The sequence below is a fragment of the Arvicola amphibius genome, chromosome 9, assembly GCF_903992535.2.
Source record: "Arvicola amphibius chromosome 9, mArvAmp1.2, whole genome shotgun sequence".
NCBI classification, from domain to species: domain Eukaryota; kingdom Metazoa; phylum Chordata; class Mammalia; order Rodentia; family Cricetidae; genus Arvicola; species Arvicola amphibius.
This window is the reverse complement of record NC_052055.2, coordinates 102,711,638-102,724,876: the sequence shown is the minus strand read 5'-3', so window position 1 is coordinate 102,724,876 and position 13,239 is coordinate 102,711,638. Positions and strand designations below refer to the sequence as shown.

At 51.7% G+C, this 13,239-nt stretch overlaps 1 protein-coding gene across 1 annotated transcript in view; it reads left to right on the top strand.

Annotated features, from left to right (window-relative positions):
* Slc29a3 (solute carrier family 29 member 3) overlaps positions 1-12,225 on the top strand; it is a 33,742-nt gene extending 21,517 nt beyond the window's left edge. Inside the window, exons 4-6 of the mRNA XM_038342887.1 lie at positions 4,241-4,467; positions 7,344-7,506; positions 10,488-12,225. Of these exons, the coding sequence (XP_038198815.1) occupies positions 4,241-4,467; positions 7,344-7,506; positions 10,488-11,151 (1,054 nt within the window). The 3' untranslated portion in view covers positions 11,152-12,225. The remainder of the gene's footprint in view (positions 1-4,240; positions 4,468-7,343; positions 7,507-10,487) is intronic.
* Positions 12,226-13,239: the final 1,014 nt, after the last annotated feature.

The window sequence follows — 13,239 nt, the reverse complement described above, 5'->3', positions numbered from 1 at the left end:
TGGAAGGAACTGATCAGTCCAGTTGGCTCATCCATGAGGTGTTTGGGTATCTCTCCTTTGTTCCAGTGAAATCTTCAAGAATAGCTTCCAGGCAAGGCCTTAAGGTAGCAAGGGACCAAGGACCAAAACCTCTCCTGGCTTCCAGCAAGGATACTACTCTCAGAGTGGCTGTGCTGGGGTTTCTGTCCTAGCTGGCCAGTGTCTATCTCCTGCTCTTGTGGCTAAGAGCTGACTTGGGTGTTTCCTCAGCACTGCTGGCTACTGAAGACAGAGTGGAATTCTTGACAGTGCCCAGAGAGTGGAGAGGAAGGGGTCAGAAGAAGGCAGGAAAGGCAAGAGTGCCAGCTGGTGATGGCACACACCTTTAATCTCAGCACTGGGGAGGCAGAAGCTGGTGAATCTCTGAGTTCAAGGCCAGCCTGATCTACGGAGTTCCTGGACAGCCAGAGATGTTACACAGAGGAAACCTGTCTCGGAAAAGAAAAAACGGAAAACAAAAAACAGAAACAAAACAAAAAAAACAAAGACAAGAGCACTTGCAGTAACAGTGGAAAGTTCCTGTTGGGATCTTGGCGTGTATGACATCCACTCCTAATAGCCAGTCAGCCAATCAGTGGCCCTGCTTAAAGGAAAACTGCCCACTCAGGGGACCACCTCGGTCACTTGGTCACTGAGGCTAGAGCAGGGCTCCCTTTCTAGAGGGATCTCCTTTCCCTGTCAGCTACCTGTGAGTGCTTAGTTCCCAGCATTGCAGCCCCCTGGGCCAGGCCTCAGGCTGCTAGGCAGGTGGGGGAGGGTGGTTAGGTGAGGGCTGGGCAGGAAAGTAGTTCCACAGGTTCCCTAGCCCAGGCTTCAGGCTACATTTGAGGGCCCTGGGGGAGCAGCTCTCCAGCCTCACTTGTTGCCAGCTGCCAAGGACAGTTTAGGGCGAAGCTGCTTTTTATTTAAAGTGGGAGATTGAAACATCTCCTTCCCTCCCTCCTGGAGCACTCTGGCTTCTCTGACTGGCTCATCCATAATCGCCAAGTGTTTTATTATGTTAAATCTGCAGCTTTATAAATACAGATGAGCTAGATTTACATTTTGGAAGAAATCAATCCCCTGGGGTCTGAGCACTCACTGGCGAGGGAGTGAAGTGGGGATGGGCGACCCTCCTCCAGCATCATGGGGTGTTGTGGCCTCTCAGACTGCCTCATACCTAGAGTAGAACACCAGGCTAACCCAGCACTTGCATAGACGACCCTAGAATTCCAGAGGCTTCTATTCCAAGCCACCCGCCCTGCAGGAGGAAAGGCAGTGTGCCCCATCGTGTATGTAAGGCTGGCCTCCAGCTTCATGGCATCCAGTGCTAGGACATTGGGAATTGTCCCATGAGTCTTCTGAGGACTTGGGGGCTCTGCTGTTAGTTGCTTAGGCAGGACCTAGAGAGATAAGGAACCCTGGGCAGTCCAGTGGGTGAAATTGCTGTTTGCTCTTCTTGGGGGGTGGGGAGGAGGCTGAGTAAGAAGCCACCCATTTCTGCAGAAACCCCAGGCACCCCATAGGACTTTATCACCATAACTTCAGGGACGAGGCAGGAGAGGGAGGTGTAGCTGGGGCAATTGCTTGCTTTACACCTCCTCCCTCTGTGGTCAATCTTTGCCTCCAGCAGTCCTCACCAGGTGTCCCCAGGAATCACTGAAAACTGTTTGGTGTCCCAAGGTGTCACCAAGTAGATTTCTTCAGTCAGGCCCTCAGATCACCTAAGGCCAACCTCACTTTGGAGATGAGGAGGGAAGGAGCAGAGGGAGGGAATGTTTGTCCCAGGTCTCACAGCAAATCCAATCCGTGACAAAGCCAGGCAGTGTGCTAGCTCCTGCCTTGTAGGTGGGTAAGTGACTTACTTCTTATGCCAGGAAGGTGGGGCTCTGTGGGGCAGGTAAGTGTGGAGGGTCACCTTGAGCATCCCATCTGAGGCTTGGCCTTTTGTGGGCTCCAGGGGTCCAGCCACTCCACCTGGCCCTCCCTCCAGCCCTACTTTGTCTGAAGCTCCACAGAGTCTAAGAGGCACCCTAGTATGGGGCCCTAGTGGTTATAAAGGCTAGAAGTTTCCCAAAAGCAGGCACCAAAACAAGGAAAAATTCGAGCATGTAGTAAATTTGGGGGTGAATGTGGAGAAAGCAAGAAAGTAACCAGGAGAGGAGGCCTTGTCAACAGCCCCACAGAAGAGCCACCAGAGCCCTCTGGAATCTAAGGGAGCCCTCCCTGACCCCCAAGGGGAACTAGGATGGGTATCTACCAATCTCACCAGCCATTGGCTATAGGCTGCTCTTGGGAAGTCAGTTGTCTCATGTCCAATTAACCCCAGCCATTGTGTCCTGGAAGTGTCTCTGGAATCTTAGGCTGTGTTGTCCCCTCCCTGGAACCCTGATGTCTCTGTGTTAGTGGGTAGGTGCGTGCAGGAATGAATGGCAAACAGGAAGTAGTCATTTGTTCTCTTACTGAAAGTTAAAGTCAGATTTGCCCTCAGGCATAGCTGGGTCCAGGGAATCTTCCTTTTCCCATGGTCCTGGGGCTCTGTGCATCTTCATAGGGGTAGGCAACCAGCAGTGGGACACACACGCCCAAGCAGTTACTTAGCGTGGTCCATGGTACCATCCCAGGAAGGATTGACTGAGCTGCGTGGACCACTTGGGGTAGTCAGGATCAATGACTGTTCTTTGAATCTGACTGGTGTGGGTGGCATAGCCCACCACCTCCATCACGCTGGCACAAAGAAATACTTTCTCCCAGAGAAGAGATGCTGGCAGGCAAGCCTGCAAACCCACCATGTGCCTGCCCCCTCAGAAGATTAAGGCCTGGCTCATGAGGTAGATGGGATGCTTACATGCAGGTTGGGGTTCTGCCTGTCTCCAACTCCTCTTGACAAGGCTCAACCAGACTCTAGTGTCTACGTGCCCTCTTCCTTGAGGCCCCTCAGCTGTGCTCTGAGATGCCACCAGCCCTCCTGCCAGAGTATCTAGTACTGGGGTGCACTGAGTCCTGTCGCCCTGGTGTGTGTGGATGTGCTCCAGGAATGCAGTCATCACCCAGTTCCTGTGTGTAAGACAGTCATCAAGACACAGGGTCACAGAAGAGCCTGGGCTGGAGCCAAGTTCACCTAAGATCCCACCCCAGCTTCTGGGGACTCCCTCTGTGTCCTTCCTCACATGAAGGGGGATGGGGTGGGTGGTCCCATTCTCCCTCCAGCTCTGAGCTGCCTCTCTGGATCCAGAAGTAGCATCAGCCAGGGGCAGGAGCTCCTTGTAATCACACTTTCCTTCCTCCATGCAAATCACTTCCCACCTGGTTGTGTGCACAGACCTGTTTGTCTCTACCTTATAAGTTGAATTTGATTGCTATTGTTTTAATCCAGAGAACATCTCTGTATCGAATCTGGCTTTTCTCTCAGCCCCCACTTTCTCTCTGGCTAGTGGGGAATGAAACTGAACATCTGATCAGACTTAACAATTTATTCTAATCTGATGATGGTTTAGACAGCCTTGGGATGGTGTTCTCTCTGTTACAGTGGAGACCTGCACAGCCATCTCCGATGGTCCCCATCCCTGCCCTTCTTCCGGGTCGGTGAGCTGGGGATGTAGCTGGAGTACTTGGCTTGGGTGCAGGGTAGTGCTTTTATGGAAAGCATGGGGCCCTGGCTCTGGACTGTGAGGGTGTGGTCTCAGCAGCTGCTGACCCAGCTAAAACTTTTTAGAAGAAGCCTTAGGCGAGCTCCTGGGGCCCCCAACTGAGTGACCTTGAGCCAGCTCCTAACTTTTCTGAGCTCAGCTTCCTTACCTGTGAACAGGGAAGGGGACTGAGTATGCCTATCTCACAGAGCTGGGAGGTGACTGAGGTGGGGTGTGAGGGGCATTAGACTCACGGAGCTGGGGTGGGAGGTGACTGAGGTGGAGTGTGGAGAACATTTAGGAGAAAATTGGGCACAAGCCAAGTTCTGTGACATCAACGATGGTGAACCTCTTCCCTTGCCTGCTGCCAAATTTGGAGAAGGCAGCGGGGTGGCTGTGCAGTTTAAACGCTAGATGGGTCTAACGGGAGGATAGTTTTGAAGACGGAAATGTGGCGTCTTGCCAGGTGTCTTAATCTTGAGCCTCACCAACCTGTAAGGCTCACCCCTTCTCACTTGTGACTCACCAGCTGACCCATGTAGAGCCCTGAGGGGAGTCCAACCACCTCCCACCACTTCTGGTCCTCTTCCCAGGGTCCCGGTGAATGTCCGTGTTCTGGCCTCGCTGTCCGTCTCCCTGGCCATCTTTGTGGTTATGATTGTGCTGGTGAAGGTGGATACCTCCTCCTGGACCCGAGGCTTCTTCGGTGTCACCATCGCGTGCATGGCCATCGTCAGCGGCTCCTCCACCATCTTCAACAGCAGCGTGTATGGTCTGACGGGCTCATTTCCCATGAGGAATGCCCAGGCGTTGATATCAGGTGAGAGCCCAGCGTGAGAGGAGGCCACAGTGGCCCTTCTGGAAAAGGAAAGGTGTCCTGGGTCCACTTTGTTTTCTTAGTGTCACCAAGCAAACGATCCCAGAGACGATAGCTGAGAGTTGTTCATTCTGCTCAGCCTGCAGCTTGGACAGTGGATTAAGAAGACAGTTGGCTCTCCACTGCTCCACTCTGTCCACAGGAGTGGCTCAATTAAGGGCCTGGGCTGGGTGGCACTCCTTGTGGTCCTCACCGTGTTTGCCTGGGGTATCTTGTGGCATAGGTCCAGGTTGCACGCAGCGCGAGCATCAGAGAAGACCCGGACAACATTTCATTTTGATGTAACAATGGAAGCCATATGGGGAACAACTTCCACAGCCCTTGGCCCATCTAGACTCCAGATGGGTCTCTGTGGCTCCCTGGAAGGTATAAAAGTCTTGCCAGCCCAAGAGTGGGTAGATGGGAGATAAGATCACAGACATGATGGAAGTACCCTGTACCTCCAAAGCATCATTTCTGAAACCAGCCTTCCCTTCTTTCTTCCCTCCCATCTTTCCTCCTTCCTTGTCCCTTTTCCTTCCCTTTAGTTTTTCCTCTCCCCTCCTTTTCCTTTCTCCCTCTTTTCTGTCTTTCTTTCCTTTCTAGTTTTATGGAGGCTCCACCCCCTGCCAGGGGCGGGAAGATGGACCAGACTATGTCCTATCAGAGCCGATAGCCTAGTGACTATGCTCCTGGTTCCCCAGTGCCATGCCGTGGCTTGCTTGGGCCCTGACTTGGGGCATCTCTCTAGGTAAAGTCTGCAAGTGGATGCTAAGCCTGTTATGGGACCTTCGCAGTTTTATCATTCACCTAGATGGCACCACAAGGTAAACAGAACTGGGTCAGTTAGCACCTGCTTTATGCAAAGACCACTGTCCCCTACAGCAAGCCTGGAGGCTGCTCTTTTCTCTGTCCCCTTATGTCCCTGGTATTCAGAAGACTGCTTTAAGCACTTGCCTACCTGAGAATTGCACGATGTGCAGGACTGTGTCTATTAGTTAATATGCCAGGTAGCATGTGGCAGGGATGACAGGCACCTTGACAAGCGCATATCCCCTCCCTGCTCTATACCAGTGCCAGACATCACTAATAGATCCCTATCTTTCCTCCAGAGCCTCTAATTCCCTCTCAAGCCAGCACTTGAGGCAATTACTCTCTTTGGATCAGAGTCGAGATATGAGCTCCGTCTGCTTGCCATTTTTGATATAGGATTAGGCTTCGTTTCTATCCCAGGAAACCCTTGGGCCTAAAAGAAAATAAAAATGAACTTGTCATTGAGTTTTCTGAGTATAGTCAACATGCTCCTGGCATTGCTTCCAGAAAGGCAGGTCTGGGCTGAGCAGACCGGCCATCAAATTCTAATCCCTCTGTCACCACTGGCCTCAAAAAGAGGCTCCTATCTGCTCATCTGCCTCCCTTCTGTTGGAGCCCTTCAATTCCGCTTCAGCCCTGCTGGACACAAGCAAGGACAAGTGGCCCCTCGTGTCCACCTGTAGAGCTCCAGAGAAGAGTGTCTCCTGGAAATTATTATTTTTTTTGAGTCTATTTTTGGAAAAGTGGGGGATGCTAGGTATGGTGACACACACCTATAACCCCAGTACATTATAGACCGAGGCAGGAAGAATGTATCAGGCCAGGCTGGGCTACATAGTGAGACTCTGTCTTAACTAAAAATGGTAGGTGAAATTTGGGCTGAGATGTCAGCCCTGGAGGAGGGTAATGTGTGCAGCCCTCACTGGCAACAACCAGGCCAGCACCCTGGACCAGCCGAGGTGCCTCAGTCTCCCTGTGGCCCCAAGCCCCACTTGGCTTTTTGTCCAGAGGAGCCCATCTGTGAATTCTGTGCATGTTGGCATCTGAGGAACAATTCATTTGTTTTGTGCTGGTGGTTTGGTTTTTTTTTTTTTTTTCAAAGCTCTCATTTGCATGTATTTCCATAACTGATGAGATAGCGGGAGTCATGAGGGATGAGCTCCCGGAGGCCCGGTTTGTGGCTGCCGCCGATAATATTGTAGATTCAAGTTGGAAGGGAGAGGGAATCAGTCAGTGGGGCTGTTAAGATCTCTTCCTCCGGCGTCCACCGAGCGGCTCTCTGAGCTAACCCTGCTTCTTCCAGAGCTCCCAGGTGGGGATTACAGCTTCTCCAAAGTGGGCACCCCCTCCCCCCGCTGGCAAAGGGTTTACTCCATTGCTGCTGCTGCTGCTTTGATGTGGGAAAGATGGGAATAGCCGAACAGTTAATTGGGAATCTGAAGATTTAGTTGGTGTTTGGCTCCTGTCTGCTCAGACTCTGTTTAACATGGAATAATCCTTTTAATCTTTGGAGCAGTCCTAAGGGGTGAGCACTCAAAACACTCCCACTTACAGAGGAGCAAAGCTGAGGCACAGAGAGGTCAAGAGGTTTGTCAGAGAGCACACAGGCTGAAGGGTCAAACAGGGATTGGGTTCTGATTTAAGTGTGAGTTCCCTTGATCACTCTGCTAGTTTGCGTGTTTTGCCTGGTCTCAAGTTCCGACTTCCAGCCCCACTTGGGCTGGTAGAAACTATCTGGAGGAAGTTGGAAGAATTGTCTGTTGGAACTAAGGGCAGTTCCTGCAGTGTGGGAGCTGCAGTAAGGTGGACAGAAACACTCGCCCACTGTCCAAAGCTCTGGAACTCAGGCTGCGGGGACTCCCCACCTCTACCCCCATTCCCAACCTCCCATCCAGCTTCAGATGCTGTGAGCACCAGGGTGTTTTCAGTGTGTGTGTGTGTGTGTGTGTGTGTGTGTGTGTGTGTGTGTGTCTTCAGAGGCCATGTGTCTTCCTGAGCCTATTGTGATGTCCTCTTGCTCTCCACAGGAGGAGCCATGGGAGGGACGGTCAGTGCGGTGGCCTCCCTTGTGGACCTGGCGGCGTCCAGTGATGTGCGGGACAGCGCCCTTGCCTTCTTTCTCACGGCAGCAGTCTTCCTCGGGCTGTGCGTGTGGCTCTACCTTCTGCTGCCCCGGCTGGAGTATGTCAGGTGAGAGCCCTCTGCCCTGCCCTCCACATCTGGTCATTCAATGGGACTGTAGGGCCCTGTCCTCATGGGTTGCCTGTTCCCCAGGACTGTGAGTTTTAAGAGGGCTGAAGCATGTAAGAATTTGGTTCCAGGGTCAGTGAGTTGATCTTGGGTGGAAATGCTGGCTTTGATCACACCTCTGAACCCCTAGGGCTAGCAAGCTTGGGGTTCGGGAAGACTTTATGCAGTGGAGGTGGGACTGGGCAAGAAAAATGAGTAATGGATGCACTGAATGCACCCTCCGCCATCACCCCCTGCTCCAGCAGGAGGTACAGCCTAGCGGAGTTTGTCTATCTCATTTACACTCACGCATTCCTATTTCTCTTAACCCCATGGTTATTAATATTTCCATGTGCAAGTTAGGAGGTCAGGGGTCAGGGAGGCAGGAGGTAGTAGGGCCAGGGTGAACAGGACTCCAGACTTCTACCTTCAGCTCATTCCCGGCGGGCTCCCCGGTTTCTCACAAGTTGTGCCCGTGTCTTTTGTGTTTTCTGCTGCTCTCGAAAACTGAAGCTGGGACTGAGAATTGGAACTAAGTTGGTAGAGTGCTGGCCTTGAAAGCATAAAACCCTGGGTTCGATCCCCAGCCCCACACACACACCAGGCATGGTGGCCCATACTTGTTTGTTATCCTAACACTTAGGAGGTAAAGGATGGATGATCAAGCAGCCCTACTTGTGATAGTTAACCTTAGGACTTTTCCCAGGGTGGTAGTATGGCCTTGAGGGTCTCTTGATTCATTCCTTTGTTCCTGAGTGGAATGACACCTCGAGAGTCCCCACAGCCCCTGCTTTCATTACACCCCAGTACTACCTCCACCAGAAGGTGTTTATCAGTCCACCTGGGCAGACCGAAAACCATCCAGCTGGGCCTCCTGGGACCCTGCTGTTCCTAAAGCATCTATACCTTGCTGATTAAACCTGGGCCAGGAATCCTGTTTGTAGAAACTCACACATGGACTGGGACTTGTAGAGGGTTGAACTTAGAGGCTTATATTGACTTCATGGGGGCTCCCAGTGCGGGTCCAGGAGCCGCCAACGAGCTCAGAGTCACACAGATGACCCCACCACTGGGTCAGCTGCTCTCAGCTATGAGCTGGGAACCCTGGCTTCGGCTTCCAGTCCTCCTGTGTTGGCTAGTCTTATGTCAACTTGACATAAGCTAGAGTTATCTGAAAAGAGGAGACCTCAGTTGAGAAAATGCTTCCATAGGATCCAGCAGTAAGGCATTTTCTTAATTAGTGATTGACAGGGAGGGCCCAGCCCATTGTAGGTGGTGCTATCCCTGGGTTGGCGGCACTGGGTTCTATAAGGTATATGTTACAGCCATTGAAACATGTCCTTTTTATGTGCGTGCACGTGCGTGTGTGTGTGTGCGTGTGTGTGTGTGTGTGTGTGTGTGTGTGTGTGTGTGTGTGGTGTGTACCATGTTGCACATAGGGAAATCAGAGGACTTAAAGAAGTTTCTTCTCTCCATCCACAATATAGGTTAAAAGTGCAAACCTTTAAATCCACTGGTCTTTTCTAGAAATACCCCACCAAAATGCTAGGGAATGTGTGTCCCGGTGTGTGTGTGTGTGTGTGTGTGTGTAGATTACACTCTGCCCTGGGGACTGGCAGTCCTGAAAGGCTGGATCAACCTGAAAGTCATCTGTAGGGAAGCAATTAAGTGTACGCTAAGCTGTGTGCAAGGACAGAAGGAGGGCATAGAGCCCTGCGTGTGACAGGATGGTCACAAGTTAGTGTTCCTCAAACTGTGATGGGTATGTGCTTTGAGGACTAGGATGCGTGACCTAGGCTGTTGTGTGTGTTATTTGTAAATTTAGTTGGGCACTATGGCTGAGGTCTTAAGATCTGTATAGCTGGACTCCATGTTCAGAAATCTGTGTATGTGTCCACCATCTGTGTATGTGCACACACATGTGCATGTGTGTGTGTGTGTGTGTGTGTGTGTGTGTGTACGTGTGCAAAATTTCTCAAAGATTTGTTTGGGGAGGGGTATTTTGCTTATTTTTTGAGACAGGCTTTCATTCTGTGGCTACCCTGGAATGGACTGTGTAGCCTAGGCTGGCTTCAACCCACTGTGTAGCTAAGAATGACTTTGAATTTCCGTCTCATCTGCCTCTACTTCTTACGTGCCAGGATTACATATGAGCTACCTTGTCTGGTTTACGTGGTCCTGTGGATCAAACCTAGGGCCTCACAGATGCTGAGCAAGCACCCTACTCACTGAGCCACATACCCACACTCCACACCCCTGGTACCCCTCCGCCACACCATTTTAGTTGTTTGGTTTGGAGACAGGAGCTCATTGTGTAACTTAGACGGGTCCCAGACTCACTGCAATCCTTCTGCCTCTGCCTCCCAAGTGCCAGGACTGCAGGCCTGAGTCATCACACTCTGCTTACATTTTATATTTCTGATTTTTTTCTTTCTGTCTTTTTCTTTTTTGAGACATTGTTTCTCTGTGTAACAGCCCTGACTGTCCTGGCACTAGCTCTTACAGACCAGGCTGGCCTCAAACTAAAGCGTGTGCCACCACCACCCAGCTAGTTCTGATTTTTTTTTTAATTTTTAATTTACTTAAACCTCTCCTTTCCAACATAAAACAAAACCAGGCTGGGGCCTCCACTCACTGTGCAGTGATCCTGGGTAGTTTCCTGCCCCTGTTCATGGTATGGTCACCACCTCTGACTGTTGTCCAGTCCGGCAGGCTGGCCAGAGAGAACACAGGCCACCTCTAACAACCTGTCCCTTCCATTTCACGTTGTGAGATTCTGGACGAGAGACTCCCAGGGCTTAGGCTTTGCCTGCTGGGTCTCTGAGGGCTATTCTGAGTCCCGCAGTGGTTAAGCAGATTCCCAGGCCTCCCCTTCTGTGTCCCTGGAGTTGCTGAATGATGGGCTCTGTGGTGACCCACTGACTGTCACTGTCCCTTTACAGGTACTACATGAGGCCCCTTGCCCCAGTCCATGTGGTTTCTGGTGAAGACGACCCATCACAGGACACTCCCGGCGCCTCCTCGGTGGGCCCTGGGTCAAGAGTGGTACACATGGTACACACGCCACCCCTGGGACCTATCCTGAAGAAGACGGCTGGCCTTGGGTTCTGTACTGTCTTCCTCTACTTTGTCACTGCCCTCATCTTCCCTGCCATCTCCACCAACATCCAGTCCATGCACAAGGGCACCGGCTCTCCGTGGACCTCCAAGTTTTTTGTGCCCCTCACCGTCTTCCTCCTTTTCAACTTTGCCGACCTCTGTGGCCGACAGGTCACAGCCTGGATCCAGGTACCAGGTCCTCGGAGCAAGGTGCTCCCCGGACTGGCACTGTTGCGTGTCTGCCTCGTGCCCCTCTTCCTGCTCTGTAACTACCAGCCGCGATCACACCTGACCGTGGTGCTTTTCCAGTCCGACATCTACCCGGTGCTCTTCACCTGCCTGCTGGGGCTCAGCAATGGCTACCTCAGCACACTGGTTCTCATCTACGGGCCCAAGATCGTGCCCCGGGAGCTGGCTGAGGCCACCGGTGTGGTGATGTCTTTCTATATGTGTGTGGGCTTGATGCTGGGTTCTGCCTGTGCAGCCCTGCTTGAACACTTTATTTAGGAGGGGCAGCAAGAATGTGGGTACTGCGTGAGGCTTGGGTCCTTGGGAGACAGATGCACAGGGCAAGCCGATGTCTCAGATGGTGTTAAGCAAAGGGCTGGTGTTTCGTTTGGTGCAGAGTAGAGCCCACTCAGGCTGCCTTTCTCTAAGGGTGCTTTTGAGCCACATCCTTGCACAGGATGGCATTCCAGACATAGACCAGCATGGTGGCTCGTACCTGTAATCTCAGCATTCAGGAGGCTGAGCTGGAGGATTGCTGCGAGTTCAAGGCCAGTCTGGCTATACAGTGAAACCCTATCTCAAGAAGTAAGCTAAAACAAACCCTGAGACATTCCAAACACTTTAAGAGAACACTCCAGAGCCATTTGAAGGATACAGTTGTAGCTAGGATACAGTGCTTGTTTAGCATTCACAGAGCCCTGACTCCCATCCCCAGCACTACATAAACTGGACGTGTTAGTGAAAGCCTGTAATCCCAGCACTTGAGGGGTGGAAGCAGGAGGGTCAGAAGTTCATGGTCATCCTCAGCAACAGGGGGAGTTTGGGGCCAAACTGGGCTACATGAGACACTGTCTCAGAAACAAACAACACAACAAAACAAAACCAAACAGTTGTAAAGAGGGGGTATGTTACCTTTGTGGCTAATAAGTAGCCTAACTTCTTATTAAGAAGTGTCTAACCGGTGCTGTCATAGGTCAGAACCCAGTCTCATTCTTTCCAACTGACAATAGGGTGGGAGAGAATCTTTAGTGGTCCCTATACTGAAAGAGACTCCTGGATTTGAGGTCCCTTCTGCAATGGCCAGTGCTCAGACTTAGGGCCCACGCATGTGCTGATCCCCAGGCTCCGTGGTTGAAAGTTGACCAACCATCTGGAAATCCCCACAAGGTGGGCTTCCTAACCCTCCCTGCTTGAGGCCTGGTCTCCTGAATTCTCTCTGTGCCGGGGACTGGGCCTGTTAGGCTGGTCCCCAGATGAGGACCATGTGACTCTGCAGCCTATTTAGGGCAGGGGAAGTCTTTTTAACAGTCTCTTGGTTCAAGGGCATAATAAATACTGGGGTTCTCAATGTGAGCTTTGTTGATGTCTCCATCAGTTGAGGTCTTGGCAGAAAAGAGTGTGCAAAGATTGGATGATTTGGAGGGATGTAGGGATAGGTTCAAGAACCCCCAAGTGCTTGGGGCGCACTACCTTTCCCTGTTGCTGTAACAAAATACCCAACTAAAGCAGCTTAAGGAAGGAAGGGTTTCTGCTGGCTCACAGTCTAAGGGACACAGTCCCTGTCATCAGGGTGGAAAAGGCACAGAAGTAGATGTGGAAGTGGCTGGCTGATCACCTTGTGTGCACAGTCCAGACCTTGGTCCACGGGTTGGAACTATGCTGCCCACATCTAGGTAGGGCAGGTCTTCCCTTCTTAGTTGTATTCCTCCAGAAACATCCTAGCAGATATGTGTGCTTCCACGGCAATTCTAAGTCCAGTATCATAGACAATGGAGATCAACCATCATCCTATTGAAGAACCAGTAAGAGGGAGGCCCTTCCATGCTGAGCCAGAGGAGGCTAGCAGCAAGCCCTACTAGAGTATAGGCTTGTGACCTTGCTTGGGGCAACAGGTTCAGACAGCTGTGACCTCAGGAGAGAGGCAGGGACTCCCTCCGCCACTCACCCACCCTCTGCACATCCTAAAGATCATACAACTACCAGAGGGTGGGCAGGAAGAGGTCCTGCCTAAGGTGTTGCCCAGCTGGGCCACGTTTGCTGTCGTAGGTTTCCAGATGTCAGTGCAGTGCTGACCCTTGCTCAGCAGAAAGTGGGGTTGCTTTGTTCTGGTTCAGTTCCCGGCAGTTGCAGTTGGGGCAGTCTCAGAAGAGGCCCTCCAGACTCTGTCACCCCACCCAGGAGACCATGTCCCCTCACATTCGATATGTGTGGAATGGCATGGATGCTGAGTACTGGTCTGACAGATGATTCTGAGAATCATCTGTCTGAGAAGCCATTCCTCTGGGGGAATTCCTCTGGCTTGGGGATCAGGACACTTCAGCAGACCAAGTGTCCTTTCTCAAGGTTCCTGCAGACAGAGGAGAGCTC